Source organism: Paroedura picta, chromosome 1 (assembly GCF_049243985.1).
Source record: "Paroedura picta isolate Pp20150507F chromosome 1, Ppicta_v3.0, whole genome shotgun sequence".
NCBI lineage: Eukaryota > Metazoa > Chordata > Lepidosauria > Squamata > Gekkonidae > Paroedura > Paroedura picta.
In genome coordinates, this window is record NC_135369.1 from 90,931,618 (window position 1) to 90,949,455 (window position 17,838).

At 42.2% G+C, this 17,838-nt stretch overlaps 1 protein-coding gene across 6 annotated transcripts in view; it reads left to right on the forward strand.

The window, feature by feature from the left end:
* The window catches only part of PDE10A (phosphodiesterase 10A), a 318,318-nt gene that overhangs the window by 201,810 nt on the left and 98,670 nt on the right, over positions 1 to 17,838 (forward strand). For all 6 annotated transcript variants that reach the window (XM_077347885.1, XM_077347873.1, XM_077347876.1 and 3 more), the window contains exons 2-3: positions 5,881 to 6,009; positions 13,376 to 13,404. In XM_077347885.1, the coding sequence (XP_077204000.1) occupies positions 5,881 to 6,009; positions 13,376 to 13,404 (158 nt within the window). The remainder of the gene's footprint in view (positions 1 to 5,880; positions 6,010 to 13,375; positions 13,405 to 17,838) is intronic.

Here is a 17,838-nt window from a genome sequence, read left to right on the forward strand (position 1 = left end):
TAATTAGTACTTTGGTATTCAGTGTGTTTTCTGTTTGTGAAAACATGTAACGTAGTCCCTCTAGGCAACTGGCAGCTCTTTTTTCCAATATACCTTTCCTTTGAAGAATGTTTGTATCATATTATTCTCACATCCTAAATGCTGATAGAAGGGTTTTGAAATTGTCTTGTTAAACAAAGACAGGCTTTCCTGATAAAACTTATACTCAGAATTGCATTTTTAAAATGTGCATTTTTATTACAGTGTTTACAGTGTGCAAATCTTGTCAGCTGTGATCTACATTACTGGGCATAATATCAATAAGATTTTAGCAGTGGGGACATGGAAATGTACTTGTTGCAGATAATTGAAGTACAACTTCTTTTGAGGTCTAGGACATCTGGATGGGATTTCCCACCCCTTACTAAGAAAGGCAGGATCAAAGCTGCTTTCAACTGTACGTCTCCTTGTATGGGACAACCCCCAAGCCAGTTTCTCTCCTTCCTCGAGTTACCAGAAACAGACACATGTGTCCAAGAAATGTGTCTATGTGTAGTGGGGAATTGCTTTGAGAGAGGCTTTGCCAATATTTATGAGGTAATTGAACCCTTTAGAGCTCAAGGCAGACAAAAGGTAGTTATAGTAAAATAACAAGCAATCTTTATTGGAAAGAAAATAATAAAAAGAAAAAGAGAAACATATATTAGGTGCACTAACATTCAAGCAGAAAGGAATTCAAAAGGGGAAAAGAGTTGTAGTATGTATATTTACTTGGTGCTGGAGAAGACTCTTGTGAGTCCCTTGGACTGCAAGGCGAACAAACCAGTCAGTCCTGGAGGAGATCAGCCCTGACTGCTCTTTAGAAGGCCAGATCCTGAAGATGAAACTCAAATATTTTGGCCACCTCATGAGAAGGAAGGACTCCCTGGAGAAGAGCCTAATGCTGGGAGCGATCGAGGGCAAAAGAAGAAGGGGGCGACAGAGAATGAGGTGGCTGGATGGAGTAACTGAAGCAGTCAGTGCGAACTTAAATGGACCCCGGGGAATGGTAGAGGACAGGAAGGCCTGGAGGAGCATTGTACATAGGGTCACGATGGGTCGGACACGACTTTGTACCTAAAAACAGCAAGATGTATATTTACTAGTCCTGAAGAACATAGAGGCAGAGAGTGACATGACCAGTGCGATGGGTGACCTGAGTGGATCCGAGTCAGGTGCACACTTTGGCTTGGCAAAGCCAGAGTTTATATATCTTTTGGGGAGGAGTGGGTTCTGCTGGGCTCATGATGGGGATGTGGCTGTTGGCTGTATCAGAGCTGAATGGCTGGGCCCCTCCCTGCTGTCCTCCTCTGTACAGCTGGATTCTGTCAATGGGGTGGGTTGCTCTATTGTTTTTGGAGCTGCTGGCTGTGGCAATGCTTCCTCGGAGACGGGGGCATAACACAGCCCAGAAAAACCTCAGACTCAGTGGAGGCCTCTGATAATGAGATTAATACTAGGGACGAGGGAGAGTTTCTCTCTGTTGAAGAGATAGAAGAGGACTTTAAGGTGCCTGAACCCTCACTATATCCCTCAGGCTGTGCTATACAGCCTCTAATGCACCCCTTGTTAAATGACACTGGGAGGTGGGAGGGACCTGGCCATCTTTGGAGTTCATGGGATTTTATGGAATTTATATTTTATGTGCGTTTTAGGAGGAAAGCTGGCTATCAATTTAATTAATAAATAAATAATAGTATAAAAAACGTTGTGGAGAGTTTTTCTAGTGTGAGATAAGGTTTCAGAAAACTTTTTGGTCCAGTGACAATCAAAAGACTTGTATCATGTGGCAATGTTTATCATAGTCCTTGTATCCTCTGCCACTTCTGTTTTTCACCTTCCTACCAAGCACCTGGCTCTGTCTTGTCTTTCCCGTCTTTCTTTACTCTAGAACAAAATTTAGAGGCATGCCTAACATGCTGATTACTATTTTCCGTTAGATTAATCCTTTTGGACTCTTTATTCAAGAATGGCACATTATTTTAACTGCACTTTCCTTTTTCAGTGTCATATTTCATATGTACCTCTTGTAGGCTTCTATGTTTTCCCTAGTTGTAATCCTGATTCCTTAAATATACCTGAAGATGCAGCAGTAAGAAACTGACAGAACTAAAGCAGTTCCACGGGGCCTGCAAAAGGGAGCTCCTCCACTGGGCATTTGGTTGAGGTCGACCTGTCCATCATTTCCAATTGGCCCCCCAGCCCTCCCCTCCTACCATGACTGTTAACAAATCCACCCAACCCCTGGGTCTCAGTACGAGTTGAGCTAAGGCTCTTGCAGTTTCACCTTCTTTTAATGTTATTGTTGTTATCATTATTATGTAAATGTTATTGTTGTTGTTAACCACCTTACTGTTACTTTAATGATGCTACCTGTACTATTTTGTTTTTTCATGTAAACCACCCTGAGCCTTCGGGGAGGGCGGTCTATAAATACAATAAACAAACAAACAAATAAAATGGCATTTTAAATTGTAAATAGTTATTATTTCCTTCCTTCCCAATTTATTACAATACTACTTTTAGAAGATCCCAGTTTCTTAAGTTAGTTGTTAGGAATTTTGGACCCCTATCTCACAACTCTTTCCATAATATAGAATGTTGTATATGCATAGAGTATAACTATTCAGTTTTAGTGAAGAAGGGGAAAGTATTATATGTACATTCCCCATCAAATTTATCCTCGTAGGTGAACTCCTAGTGTGTCTGCTTGGAAGCAAGTCCCTCTTCACAAAGGTCTTATAATTTTCCTTTGGTGTATTTGCAGCCTAATTAATGACTTCCTGTTCTCTCCGTTCTAGTCTATTATCTTGTAGCACTCCTCAATAAATGTTTGTTATTTTGTTTTCTCTTGGGGATTTAAGGGCACATGAATATGTTATTACTTGATAGCCAGCTACTTTCATGATTTTAATAGCAACCGATCAGGTGGTGGGGTGGGCACTTTCCAGCCGGACAGCTAGTCCTAGGCATCTGTTGCTGGCAATGCAGCAGTGTCATTTCCACACTGGAACTGATTCCATCCTGATGCTGGCAACATGGGGATGCTCTGGGTAGAAGCAAAAACTCTATAGATGTCATTTTTATGTACAGTTTTTTCCAAATACCAAAGCATTCTGCATTATTTTTGACAAGATGACATAACTTCTGGTGCATGTATTTTTTAATTTATTTATTACTAGAAATACAGCTCGCTGTGAAGGGAAATACAGCGGGCGCTAGTGCGCAGGGAGGAAGAATGTCGTGAAGGAAGGTAGAAGAGGGGAGGAGGAGTGGGAGGGAGAAAGGAGGGGAAGAGGATTTTGCAGGGATGGATAGAAGGGAGAAGAACAGGAAGGGATCAAGGAAGTAAGAGGAAGTAAGTGAGAGGGAGAGACAGAGAGAGAAGAAGGAGATGGAGAAAGGGAGGAAGGAAGGGAAGAAGGCAGGCAGGGAGGTAGATAGAATGGGATGGGAGAGGGGTATATGTGAAGGATGGGTTGGCAGGGGGGAAGTGGGAGGGAGATGGCAGTGTGTGTGTGCATGCGCATGTTTGTGTGGGTAAAAGGTGTGTGTGTGTGCATATGTTTGTGTGGGTCTGGAAGGGAGGGTTAAGGGAGAGGCGAGGTAGGTTGGGCAGGGGGAAGAGCAGTGTGTGTGTGTGTGTGTGTTGGGTGGACTTCTGCCGGGCCCAGGGGAATCCGGGGCCCGGCAGAAGCCTAAGAAGGTTGGTGGCGGGTGGCGTAGGCTTGTTCCGGGGCCAGGCGCACCCTCGCGGCTGTGAGGCAGCGCCTGGGCCCAGCAGAAGCCTGGAAATTGCGGCATAGGGCGGCCTAGGCTTCTGTCGGGCCCAGGTGCTCCTTCGCGGTTGCGAAGGAGCGCCTGGGCCCAGCTGAAGCCGGAAAATGGCGGCAGAGGGAGGGAGAGGCTTTTGCCGGGCCCAGGCGCTCCTCTGCAGCCGTGAAGAAGTGCCTGGGCCTGGAAGAAGCTGGGAAAGGGCGGCGGAGGGTGGGCAAGGCTTCTGCCAGGCCCAGGCGCTCCTCCGTGGCCGCGAAGGAGTGCCTGGCCCCGGCAGAAGCTGGAAAAGGGCAGCAGAGCTGCTTTGCGGCTCCTGATTGGGCCCCCTGAGTTTTTATCTCGGACAGGGCCCGCCCTAACTCCTCCCCACTTGCCCTTACTCTTTTATTCCTCCCGCTCCTCCAGAGTGGGGGGGGGGAGGTTTAAAGACTAGGGGGCAAGCCTGTTGCATTCAGGAATAAAATGGGCGCTAGACTGGGTGTGTGTGGAAGAACTCTGCAGATGGCCTCCCCCTCCCCCCAGGACCTGGAAAGGCTGGAGGCCCCTGGGACTCACTGGCAGGGGCAGGTCTCACATGGCAGGGATCTGCAGCCTCTGAGCCTTGGAGGAAAGTGGAAGGAGGATGGGGTGGTCAGGGGTGGGGGACGGAAGGTGATTGGCTGGCTGGTGGACAGAGGGGCAAGCCAGTTGGAGGAGGAGGCACTCATGGGTGGGACAGCCAACCTGAGTGGATGTTAAGCGCTGAGTGGCACTTAAGCTATGAGACACGCTCCTCCTCCAATTATAACATTGCAACAATGATATATTAATGTTTTAGAGAGCCATTCAGCTTTGAAAGGGAACTAAATAAGCTGAAAGGAGAAGGAATAGAGAAAAATGTTGCCATTTTATTTGTTTGTTTATTACATTTATATACTAGTCTCCCTGAAGGCTCAGGGCAGTTAACATAAAACAGAAACAATACAGATAACTTAGATTAACAATAATGAATGTAGTGAACAACAAGCAACATGGAACAGTAGAAAAACGTGAGAAACATTACATTAACTCATACTCATATTCCAGTGGGTTGGGCAGAATTATGGTGAATGCCATAGTAGGGAGACTCATTATTTTATCATTTTAATGATAAATATTATTATTATTATTATGATAAAAATCCCAGAGATCAAGCCTGAGAGATAATACAGAAAATACCAGCATGCAAAAGAAGTTGACTTAAGTGACACTTGAGTTGCTGGCAAAAACTAAGAGCATAAAACATGGCAATTCCAGATTTAAAAGCTATGGACTAGCAAGTGGCGACTAGCTCAATGAAGCCTTTCGGCAATGAAAATTAGTCTCAGCCTTTATTGCCACCCTCAACGGAAGGTTGGCCACACAAAATCCTGGGTAAGGAAGCCTGACCCCTCAGCCGTCCAACTGCTTAGATGTCATGATCCGTGATGCTCGGGGTCACTGCCTCGCTCCCAGCCGGGAGGACAGGTCATGCTGCAACACAGAATAAGTCACTTGAAGGGTGACTTGATGGGGACCAACAGGTGTCCACCTCCATTGGCATCCTCAGCCGCCTGGCCACAGGCCTCTGGCCTCCCAGCCAGGTAGGCCGTGCACTTGTGGTCAGCCTCTTTAGGGAGACGCCCTACCTCAGGGAGTCCCATACGCAGACAGGACTCCCTGCCAACAGGCTCCTTACTGGACTGAACCTGCAGCTGCAACAAATGACAACCAACATTAAAAAATTGATACAAAACATAACCAACTGGGTGGGAGGGAGGGTAGCTGTTTGGGCGGCGTGGCACAGAGAGGCGAGGTGGCCTTGTGCTCAGCCTGAAATAGGCCCTGCCCCACCCCCTCCATATGACATGGGCCGTAGCTGAGTGCGCCGACTGAAGACGATGTTGCTCCTTCCTTGGTGCGGCCGTAGCTTCAAAGGTGGTAACGGTAAGTCGTGTCCGCTAATTGTAGAACCACGACTATGTCTGATAGGTTCCACGCCTAGTATTTTTAAAACAGGCTCGACGACTATGATTTTTTAAAATAATTGCCATAAGTGAACAGAATTCTCTCTTTATTTTTTTGCAGGTCTGACCGAAGAAAAAGTGAAGGCATATCTTTCTCTTAACCCGCAGGTATTGGATGAATTTGTGTCAGAAAGTGTTAGTGCTGAGACAATAGAAAAATGGCTGCAAAGGAAGCAAAACATAAAGGAAGGTAGGATCTTTGTTTATTTTGGAAGCTCTTGATGGCCAAATAGCCAATTCAGGGTTCTTTTGCCCATCCACAATGAATCACAAGGAGAGAAAAACCTTTTATATTTTTACTGCAGAAGAAATATAGACATAGAGGAGTACCCAAATCTCTGTGTAGAACAAAACAATTGCATGAGATTATATAACTTCCCATTGGAGTCGGGAAAGGTGATGTCTTTTCGGGTCAAGCCAATAACCTGGGGTGGTTATTATCTCCACCCCATTGCACATGCCACCATGCCAGCTCCCTAGAAAGGTCCCAAAAAGGCAACTTCTGTTCCTTCCGCCTCCCTGCTAGCCTCCAATGGTTAACATAAACAATTTCAGCTTCTTCCTCTGTCCTTGAGAATAGGTCAGTTTGACATATCAGCATTGGCAATATTTCAAGAGGTAGCCAAGTACAAGGTGGGCCTTCTGATTTAGAAAACAATTCTCCTTACTGAGCAAAAGTTAAAGAGATTTGATTAACCCCTCACCACATTGCTCTGGAGAAACATACAGGCCATCTAGTCCAACCCCCTGCTCAACGCAGGATCAGCCCAAAGCATCCTAAAGCATCCAAGAAAAGTGTGTATCCAACCTTTGCTTGAAAACTGCCAGTGAGGGGGAGCTCACCACCTCCTTAGGCAGCCTATTCCACTGCTGAACTACTCTGACTGTGAAATTTTTTTCCTGATATCTAGCCTATATTGTCGTACTTGTAGTTTAAACCCATTACTGCGTGTCCTTTCCTCTACAGCCAATGGGAACAGAATCCTGCCCTCCTCCAAATGACAACCTTTCAAATACTTAAAGAGGGCCCCTCTCAACCTCCTTTTCTCCAGGCTGAACATTCCCAAGTCCCTCAACCTATCTCCATAGGGCTTGGTCCCTTGGCCCCAGATCATCCTCGTTGCTCTCCTCTGTACCCTTTCAATTTTATCTACGTCCTTCTTGAAGTGAGGCCTCAGAACTGCACACAGTACTCCAGGTGTGGTCTAACCAGTGCTGTATACAACGGGACTATGACATCTCATGATTTTGATGTGATGCCCCTGTTGATACAGCCCGAAATGGCATTTGCCTTTTTTACCGCTGCATCACACTGCCTGGTCATGTTTAGTCTACAGTCCACAAGTACCCCAAAGGCTCTTTCAAACACAGTGTTACCTAGAAGCGTATTCCCCATCCAGTAGGTATGCTTTTCATTTTTCTGACCCAGATGCAGAACTTATTATCAAATTATTAAATTAGCAGATGATATTAAACTAGGAAGGGTAGTAAATACATCAGAAGACAGAATCAGAATACAGGATGATCTTGATAGGCTCGAGAAGTGGGTTAAACTGAATAACATGAAGTTCAATAGGGACAAATGTAAAGTTCTGCATTTAGGTAGGAAAAATCAAATACATCAATATAGGATGGGGGAGGCTGGTCTTGGCAGTGGCATGTGCAAAAAGGATCTAGGAATCTTAGTAGACCATACATTGAACATGAGTCAGCAGTGTGACTCAGTGGCTAAAAAGGCAAACGGGTTTTTGGGCTGTATCAAATGGAGTATCATGTCCAGATCACAGGAGGAGATGGTACCGCTTTACTCTGCTCTGGTTCAGCCTCACTTGGAGTACAGTGTTCAGTTTTGGGCACCCCAGTTGAAGAAGGATGTACACAAACTGGAGCATGTCCATAGGAGGGCAAGAAAGATGGTGAGGGGTTTGGAGACCAAGATGAAGAAAGGCTGGGGGAGCTTGGTCTGTTTAGCCTGGAGAGGAAACAACTAAGAGGTGATTTGATAGCCATCTTCAAGTATTAAAAGTGTGCCATGTAGAAGATGGAGCAGAGTTGTTCTCTCTTGCTCTGGAGGGACAGACCAGCATCAATGGGATGAAATTAATTCAAAAGAAATTCCATCTCAACATCCGGAAGAAGTTCCTGACAGTTAGAGCGGTTTCTCAGTGGAACAGGCTTCCTCGGGAGGTGGTGGGTTCTCCATCGTCAGAAGTTTTTAATCTGAGGCAAGATAGCCTTCTGACGAAGAAGCTAATTCTGCGAAGGCTCAAGGGGGTGGAAGGTTACAGTGGATGAGCGATAGGGATGTTAGTGTCCTGCATAGTGCAGGGCGTTGGACTAGATGACCCAGGTGGTCCCTTTCAACTCTATGATTCTATTTAAAAAACCCTGTTGGCCCCTGGAGCATTTAAGGAAACAGAAAATATCTGCATTCCCTTAAAGCAAGGCATTGGCGGTGTATTGCACACCAGCTCTGGAAGGGGGCTGGCCTAGTGGCAATGTCATGTGGAAGAGGGGATCAGCCCTACTTCCATATGAGCACCCTCCTGACCTTTTCCACCCGTACAAAATCAACCTAAGAGAAGAAGAGGAAAAGGTTTGTTTTTCAGTGAGAAGAGTTCCTTCTTACTACTTTGCCAAATATTTTAAAATGTCACTGCTCTTTGGCCTCAGTTCTTTATGCTGTCAGCTGGAAGAATACATGCATATTGTAGTCACATGTTTCAAAAATCAAATCCTCTGCTTTATATGTGATTAGGTCAGACCTGTGTATAAGTATGTTGTTGGAATATTAAAATATTATTCCAACAAAAGCTGTTTAGCTATTCTAAAAAGAAAATTTATGTTCTGGTCATTTTTCCAATGCATGTGTTTGTGCGGAAGACAATCTAACATACTCTCAGTGGAATTTTTTCAGTCCCTGAAGTACAATAAATAAAATATGTCTTTAATACAAATGTACGTATGTTGTAGTTACCGTAGAGTTCCTTCAGAGGGAATGAGATGGTTCCCTTGACGTAAATCTGTTCCACACTGGATCACTGCTCTCTCCCATGTGGTAACCTATCATTTCTGCTGCTAATGATCCCCTTACCCTTGTTGACGTTAGCAGAAGTTTCCCAAGGGGCATTTTCTTTTGTTTCTCTTGTCTGAAAGAGTGAGCTGTTCAGGTTTGACTTCTCTGCAGATGTTGGGAATTGCACTACAAAGTTCAGCAAAAGTATTCTTGTTTTTAGTGTATTCAGAAATGTAGAAACAAGAAAGTGAGCCAGATTAACCCTAAAAGCAGAGACAGATGTTTAGTGTCATCGTTTTCCCTTATGTAGTAGGGATATTGTTTCAGTGGTTTTATTTTTCTCTTAGAAAAGAACCAATTAACACATAGATGTGAAATTATGTTCAAAAAGATATAGCAGTCAGAGCACTGTAGTGGGTATTAAGAGTAAATACAAAAGGGGAAAAAGTTTTCACTCAATTTATAATCTTCTGAGAGATTTCACAGTATAGTGAAAAGAAACACAGAGACTATTAAGTTACGTTAAAGCCAAATTCATTGAGGTCAGCTGGCCTGTGAAACATTGGTTCTTAGGAAGTGGAAACTGTCCTTGTTATTACTTTCATCTATACTGTAATGAGTACATTGCAGGAGGCGCTTAGTAGATTCAAAAAGCCTCATTCCCATTTTTAATTGCATCCAGATCTCTGATCTTTGCCTCAGCTCAGAAGAGTTCATACTTGTCTTCCCCCAGCACTAACCAGCCCTCCTTCCAATTCCCCACTACTTCCTAAAATTAAAAGATACATTTGCAATGGTATAGTAGTGCCAGTAGCCACTGTGCACAGGGCCTCATTAACTCCAAAATGAATTCCATAATATCCATCCATTATTTCCTGCCAGGTCTCAGCCTGTAAGAGGGCAAACATTTTTCCTGGATATTTATACCCCAGGTTTTACAACTTGTGTCTTTTAACCGTGCTTCTAACAGGGGATTTGAGCTTAGAATTGGTGTGTAAGGCAAAGAAGAGTAAGTGTATGTGTGTTTGCTTGAAGGGTGAGTCCTGAACAGTTTGGGAGTATCTATCTGAAAATCTTCTAGCTTTTGGTGAGTGTTCAAGAACAGCTTATAAACTAATCCATTGGTGTGTGTGTGGGGGAGCATAACGGAATTGGGGAACTTCTGTTTGGTGCAACTAAGTCCAAAGGGACGATAGTGTAAATATTCAAGGTACTATTAGTAGCAGCACAGTAGAATTTGGGAATGAGAGCAGGATGACAAAGGAAGTCCATGTGCAGAGACATTGGATGGGTAATGTTTTGATAATGTGTTACAGAAATTACATTTCTGCACATTATAAATGAATATGCAGTGCTGCTCATGAAACTAACCAGAGTTGTCATGATCTTGGACTTGGTTCTGAGTGGGGCTCAAGATTTGGTGAGATATGTAGATATTATTGTGCCAGTTGGAAGTGTTGACTATAAAGATATTATGTTCAGCATTCTTGTCCATGAAAAGTTACCTGTAAAGACCAAAGCAGTGACCTTTGATTTCAAAAGAGAGAACTTTAAAGACATGAAGGGAATAGTTAAAAGGATGCTGAAGGTGATAAACAAGCAATTCATATCTGTAGATGATGTTTGGAAGCTACTTAAAATCATATTAAACTCAAATAGAATGTTATTTTTCCTGGATTAGGAAAGGCACTTGCAAGTTTAAAATAATGCCTGAATGTTTAACACAAATCAAGGAAGCCATGAAAGGCAAAAAAGGCGTCTTTTTGAAATTTGAAAGTGTTCTTAATGAAATGAATAGAAGGGAGCAAAAGAACTGTAAGTGAATAATTAGGCATACAAAAATAATTTAAAATGTGGATTATTAAAGGCATCAAGACAAACAATAAACATTTCTTCATATACACCCAAAGCCAGATAAGGAATTGGGTGTCTTGAAGACCAAGAAATAAAAAGGACAGCTAAAAGAAGACAGGGAGATAGCTCAGAAGCTAAATGCCTTCTTTGTAACTGTATTCACTATGGAAGGTGTGGGGTCCATGCCACAGATGCTATTTTTGGGAAGGGAGACTGAAGAACTGAGTCAATTTGAGGCGATGAGAAATGATATTATAGACCTGTTTGTAAAATTACAAACTACTAAGTTCCCAGATGCTGATAAGCTCTTAGAGAAGTGTGAATATATTGTTCTCCTAATATTTACTAGGAACTTGTCACTAAAATCAGCTACGGTACCAGAAGACTGCAGAGCAGCAGAAGTTACGTACATTGATTTTTAAAATTGGGTGAGTGGGTGATAGTATGGCAAATGGTTCAGCATAAGTAAGTATAGGTGATGGACATTGAAATTAAAAAAAAATCCCAGTTTCATGCTAATGGCATCTGAACTTGTTGAGACTGAGATGGAAAGAAACCTTGGACTAGTAGTGGATACCTCAATGAAAATGTGAACCTGGTATGCCGCTGCAGTGAAAAAGGCAACTATGTGGTGGAGATGATTAGGAAAGGAATTGAAAATAAAATAAATTATTATACTCCCACAGATCTGTGGTGGAAATCTCATTTGGAATACAGTGTGCAGTTCTGGCCACTGTATCTCAAAAAGGAAAGGAGCTGGAAAAAGTACCAAGGAGAGAAACCAGCACAATTAATAGGTTTCGGCACCTTTCCTGTGAGGAAGCCTGAAGAGCCTGAGACTTCTTGCATTTAGAAAAGAGATAATAGAGGTTTATAAAATTATGCATGTGATAGAGTGGACAGAAATAATTTTTTCTCCCTCTCTTAAAATACTAGGTCTTGAGGGCATCCAATGAAGTTGATGAATAGTAGATTGAGTACACACAAAAGAAAATAATTCTTTACCCCGCAAGTAATGGTAATGTGGAATTTGTAGTGATTGCCACAGACATAGATGGCATAGATGGCTGTGAAATCTTTGAGATGTAATTTTTAAAAATGAAATGCCTGGCACTTGATTGTATGACATTCAGAATTCCCCCCCCCCCATTTTTCCAATGTGAAGGAACATTGAAAGAAAGTTTGGTTGAATATTTTCTCTTTTAGAATGACTAAAATACTTTTAAGTGAGGGTTTTTCATATTCAAAATGTATGGCATGAAAAGGTCTGAGAATTTTTTTTCTATTTTTCCCCATTGAAAAAGTGGGTAATTTGGGATAGTAATGAATAAAATCCTATGAAATATTTTCCCTTCTTGAGTAAGAAAAGGCATTTCACTCATTCCAGATGCACAACATGAAAATGCCTGAGGAGTTTCTTAATATTTCTACTAGAAAAATTGGGAAATTTTGGGGAGCACTGCTGGTACCACACTGACATGATCTTTCTCATTCAGGAAGGGATGCAACTGGCTCACCATCCAAGTCTGGTGAAATGCATCCCTGGCCCTTGCTGCCACCTGTATATCCAACAGCATCCCCAGGCCTCTGAACCTGTTCCTTTATGGGGAATGGAACTTCTTCCAGAACTGGAGTTATCCCAATTTCTGAGTAAACTTCACGCCACTCGCAGTACCTCGATTTTGTTGGGATTAAGCTTTAGTTTGTTAGCTCATATCCATTTCAAAACTGCCTCCAGGACACCTGTTCATGGTTTCTGAAACTTTCCTGTGATCTGCTGGAAGTGTGAGATAGCGCTGAGTGTCATCTGCATATTGGTGGCAGTTCTGATCTGATCTGCAGATGACTTTTCCCATTGACATTGCATGTTGAAAAGCATTTGGGGTACAACATAAAACCTGTGATCCCAGAGTCCAAGGATGAAGCAGCATTCTTTCAACATTACACTCTGAAACCTATCTTCAAGGTAGGATTAAAACCACTGTTGAACAGTGCCTGTCTGTCTCAATCCCCGAAAAGTTGGTCCAGAATATACCATGACCGATAATATCAAAAGATGTTGAGAAGTCCATGAGAATTAGCATCTCCCAGTGCAGATCAAATGTATTTTTCAATTCCATAAAAATGTCAAGTAGCACAATTTTAAATGCTGAGTTATAACATAAACATATTTCATATTGTTAAATCAGTCAAAGAAGTTTGGGTTTGATAGGAAAGTAAATATTGTACCTGTTTCCATTTTTCTGGAGGAGGGAAACAAAATCAAAATTGAAAATTTCTGGAAAATTTATATCTTTAGGCCCAATTAACATGATTATTGGATCCCAGGTTTCTAAGATCCTGCATTTTGTTTAATTATTATTACTTACTAATAAGAGAGTATACCAGATACTTGTTTCTATATTATTTAGTGGCAACCAGGGTAGGAACTTGCTGACAGTAAAAGGCACAGGCAATCAATGAATTGATAAAATTTGGTATATGTTGGTAGGTTTGTTAATCTATGGAATAAATTTTCATACTTTAAATGGTTTAAAATATTCTGAGAACAAAAGTCTGATATGTTTTAGTAGACATTTATGAATTATTAGAAGTCGCACAAGAATTGTGCAGATTTACCAGAGTTCTTGAAAATAGTTTCAGGGCTTTCCAGAAGTTTCTAATTTTTTGCTTCCTTTTCTTACAGATGTTTCAATTACTAAGCAAGTCAACAGGGTAAGTGCCGTAAAGTTGCATGTCTACTCCACAGCATTGCAATGACTCTTGATTCTCTGTGCTTTGGTCAGTGAATGAGGTCTGGAGAGGTTGCTGGTTAATACAACAACTTGTGACTCAGTAACAGTAAATAACAATATTCAGATCATTAGGTTGTAGATTAGGAAACAATTATACAGCACATTGTAGTTATATATAATGAAGTTCTGACTTTCCCTGTTTCGCAAAGCCCTTGCTTGGGATGATTTCCATTGAGACAGGAATGGACATAACTAGCCAAATTTCTCCTTAAATTCCCATCCTGGCTGTTCTAGTTCCTGTAATTATTTTGAACCTTGTTTACTTTGCAAACATTTGTCTGGTACCTGAGACCATACTCTCCCAACAGTGTCTTGCAAGAAAGCAGGAGCCATCAGGTAGAGTTCTACATAACTACAATTCGGTGTGTATTTTACTGCCTCCTGCGGTGTGGTCCAGCCTGACAGTTTTCTTCCGCATCACAGCTTTCTGTGTCCCTGTCGGTGGAGGTCAGATGAATGTTAACCAGAGATGGGACTTGAGTGTTGGCATTACACCTTTTGAACAGTGGCAACTCACCTAGTATGTGCTCTGTCCTCTTTTATGTGCCAGGCCAAAACATTTCTTTATACCAAGATTTCCAACTAAGAGTCTACTTTTTAAAATAGTTTTTATATGGCCTGAGGATTGTTCATTGTCTTTTAAAAAATTGGTGCAATTTTATGTTGTGATTTATTTTATTGATCTGTTTTTGTAGATTATTTTTAATGACAGTTTTATTGATGATTTTTATGCTGTTTTTATGATTTGTATTCCTGTGTGGGCTGCCTAGAGCAGGTTTCTGGAAAGGTGGTATATAAATTGTATAAATAAATAATAAATTACTTTCTAATAAAAATAATAAATTCTTTCTAGATAAAGAATAAGCATATAAAGATTAGTTCACTAGATGAAATTGTGCTCCAAGGTCTCCTGAGTATAAAGCAATCTGAGTGTACAAGTTATTGTAAATGTTTGATTCACTTCCAAAGATTTAACATATCCAGATTGCTTATTGCCTCTGACCAAACTACATATGCAAGTCAATTTGTAAAATAATAAGATCATGATTGTTACTTCTGTGCCACATTGTGGTACTATGCAGGGCGTGGAAACATCCCCCTTTTGTCATGTAACTGGGAAGGGACAGAGCTCAGTCTCTCAGACCTCTGCCACCACAAAGAGAATGCCTTGCTGTTGTCTGACTCTTCACCTTTAAGGAAGACAATGTAGAGATGGTTTCTTAGATAAACTGGAAATAATTTTGCTAGCGTACTATCTGGTTGGGTTGGCCTAGAAGGCTCTGCTTAAAATGTATACCAACTGCAGTATTAAAATGGCACAAACTACTACACTCTGTGTCTCATCTTCCAGGAGGACTCTTACCTGAGAGCATTTTACTCAAGGCATAGGCACCTTTCCATACTGACAAGTCCTTGCCTGGAGCTGTTAGATCATACACAGTCTCATTATGTGGCTTGTGATACTTCACTCATGCAGTCCAGTTTATCATCATGGTCACAGTGTAGTCACAGATGGGCACTGTGCATGTACAGGCTACTATGGAGAATATAAAAGCTCTTCAAGATATGTGAGGTTCTCCCCCATCCCTACACCAACCTTCTGTCTTTTTTTGGTATGAAAGGGTGGGGGGATCATGTACCTCTCTGTTCTGCTGAGGAGAGAGGTAGCTTTTTTTCTATAGCAACAGTATTCTTTTCTTTAGACAAACCTTGTTTTTTTCACATAAATAGTCCATTTTTGTCACCAAGCCTTCAAGACTTTTGAAATTGGTGCATGTTTAACAGGACTCATTGTAAGATTGCCCTTTCTCCCCCTTGAATTGCTTGGCAAAAAATAATTTTTTTCTTCTTGATGATGCAAAATGCCCTCTGCTTACTTTGTCTCAGACACAAATACTCTCAGACACAAATATTCTCCAGATGTATTATTCGTAAGCAATTCACTCTAAGGGTCAGGCTTAGGGTCAGCCTCCTGTTTAAAAACTCTTCTGTGGGAGAGGGCCCTTTCTGGCCCAGTCTCCAAGGGTCATACCGTTCCTCGCATTACTAAGAGCTCTGCATAACTTGCAAGAATGGCTTTGGTTCAGTCAGTACAGAAGGCAGTTTTGATCTCAGCCTTGGAACCAGCCATGGTGATTTCTGCTCGGAGTGCCTTCAATGAAGGCCAGTCATAAGCACAAGGTCTGTGACACATCTGGGACCATGTTTCTAAGTCTGCCCAGCCCTGTGATACTGCTCCTGACAAAACTCCATTAGAGACAGTTAATAAGGTTCCCACAGTTCCAAGCTCACTTTTGGCATTAAATTGTTGAAGTCTTGGATCCGCTTTATGAGTGAGGCAGAACTTGTTGACTCCAAAGCTTGATCCCCAGATCCACGTGTGTCTGCAATACCAACTCTTTCAGAATCAACTCACCTGGCTCATTCTTCTGTTCAGACCTGGGCCTACATTATCAGCTATATGAGATGGATTGGGATTGTGCTCTCTACTAGGTCTTCCTCACTATTCCGGCTATCATTTTTATGACCTGATATTTTATCATTATAGTACCCAGGATAATGGGACTTCATCGGGCTTAACTTCCTTGGCCTCCCAAGGACCCATACCAGTTGATGTACTACAGAACTGTATGGTCCAGTTCTAAAAACTATCTCCCATTCACATTGCTGGGTTGAGGCCCTAAATTTTGACAAGCAGAGGAAGTTCCAACACTTTTTTACTGTAAGGACTGTGGTCCCAAGATTGACTAGCAGCCCGGTTCTGAATTGGGTCCTAATTGTTCTTCAGAACTATGTGCAGGGGATTCCTTGAGGTCCCCTGCTTCTGTTATTGCAAGTGAAGATTTTCACCTGTTTAGCAAGCTGGTTTTGCACATAACTTACACTCTAAATATTGAAGTTTCGTGTGCCCCTCCACTTGCTGATGACTCCCTTTTTCACATTATGCACCCTGTTGACCTTGTAAAACTAATAATGGATGGCCTATTAGAAATCACCAGAGGTCTTTGATTTAAGTTTGCCTCTGTACATCATTCTAACAAAAAGAGTAGAAAACATGCACACAACCAAGAAGGCTGCCTTTTCAACCATCCCATCCAAGGTAGAAACAAGCCTCCCCCCCCCCCATAATTTTGCCCTATAAATACAGAGGGCTGTAAATTAGATAGTGTTGACAGGAAAGTCTACACTTCCTTAGCTCTTTCTTCCAGAATAATAATTCTGGAGGAAGTTTAAGCAATACCTATATCTTCTTCCAGAGGAGCACTATAAATTGACTTAAGCTGTTGCAGTTTGGAAGTTTGTAAACTTACCAAGCAATATATTGGGTCAGCTAAGCATGTTTCAGATTGCTTTTAATGTAGGCTTGCACATACCATCTTTCTCTTAGGAGGTGCTTTAGTCAACGACTCTTCTAAATTAGGGCCAAAGTAGAAATCATAATGAGCCTCTTGTGGTGCAGAGTGGTAAGGCTCTGAAAGCTTTGCCCATGAGGCTGGGAGTTCAATCCCAGCAGCCGGCTCAAGGTTGACTCAGCCTTCCATCCTTCCGAGGTCAGTAAAATGAGTACCCAGCTTGCTGCTGGGGAGTAAATGGTAATGACTGGGGAAGGCACTGGCAAACCACCCCGTATTGAGTCTGCCATGAAAACTCTAGAGGGCGTCACCCCAAGGGTCAGACATGACTCGGTGCTTGCACAGGGGATACCTTTACCTTTTTACCTTAGAAATCATCGTACCCAAACATTCAGTCATTATCCCATGTGAGCTACACAATGACCATGATGATGAAAATGGGGTTGTACTTATCTGTTACTAGTGGTAATTGAGTTGTCACAATTGTAGGCAAACACATGCTGGAAAAAGGTAGAAAGTCACTATGGGAGCTGCTTCACATTTTTTTAAGGATGTTTACAAACTTCATGGTAAGATTACCCATGTGCAGTCCCCATATGTGACAGCACAGGTTGCTAGTTGATGGACTCCAGTTATAGGTAAGTGCAACCCTGTTTTATCATTCTAAGGGGAGATCCCTTCATCCCATGTGATGCCAGTTCTAAACTGCTTTTGGAGCCAGCTCTACACAATGCCACTGATGACTGCACTGTCTCTTTAATAAATACTTTATAACTTTTGATGCTGGTAGTGGTTCTCTGTACCACAGAGAACTGCCTTGGATATGCCATTTTAAAAGAAACACCAGGGGAAAGGCATCAAGTTGGCAAGTGGCTATTTCTGCAGTGGTGCACAAGATAGTAAACTATCCCTGTGGTGACCCAGCACTGGATAATGTGAGACACTGAGGCAAGGCCTCAGAAATTGGAAGCTGGAAGTCTTTACAAAGGTCAGGTGGTGAC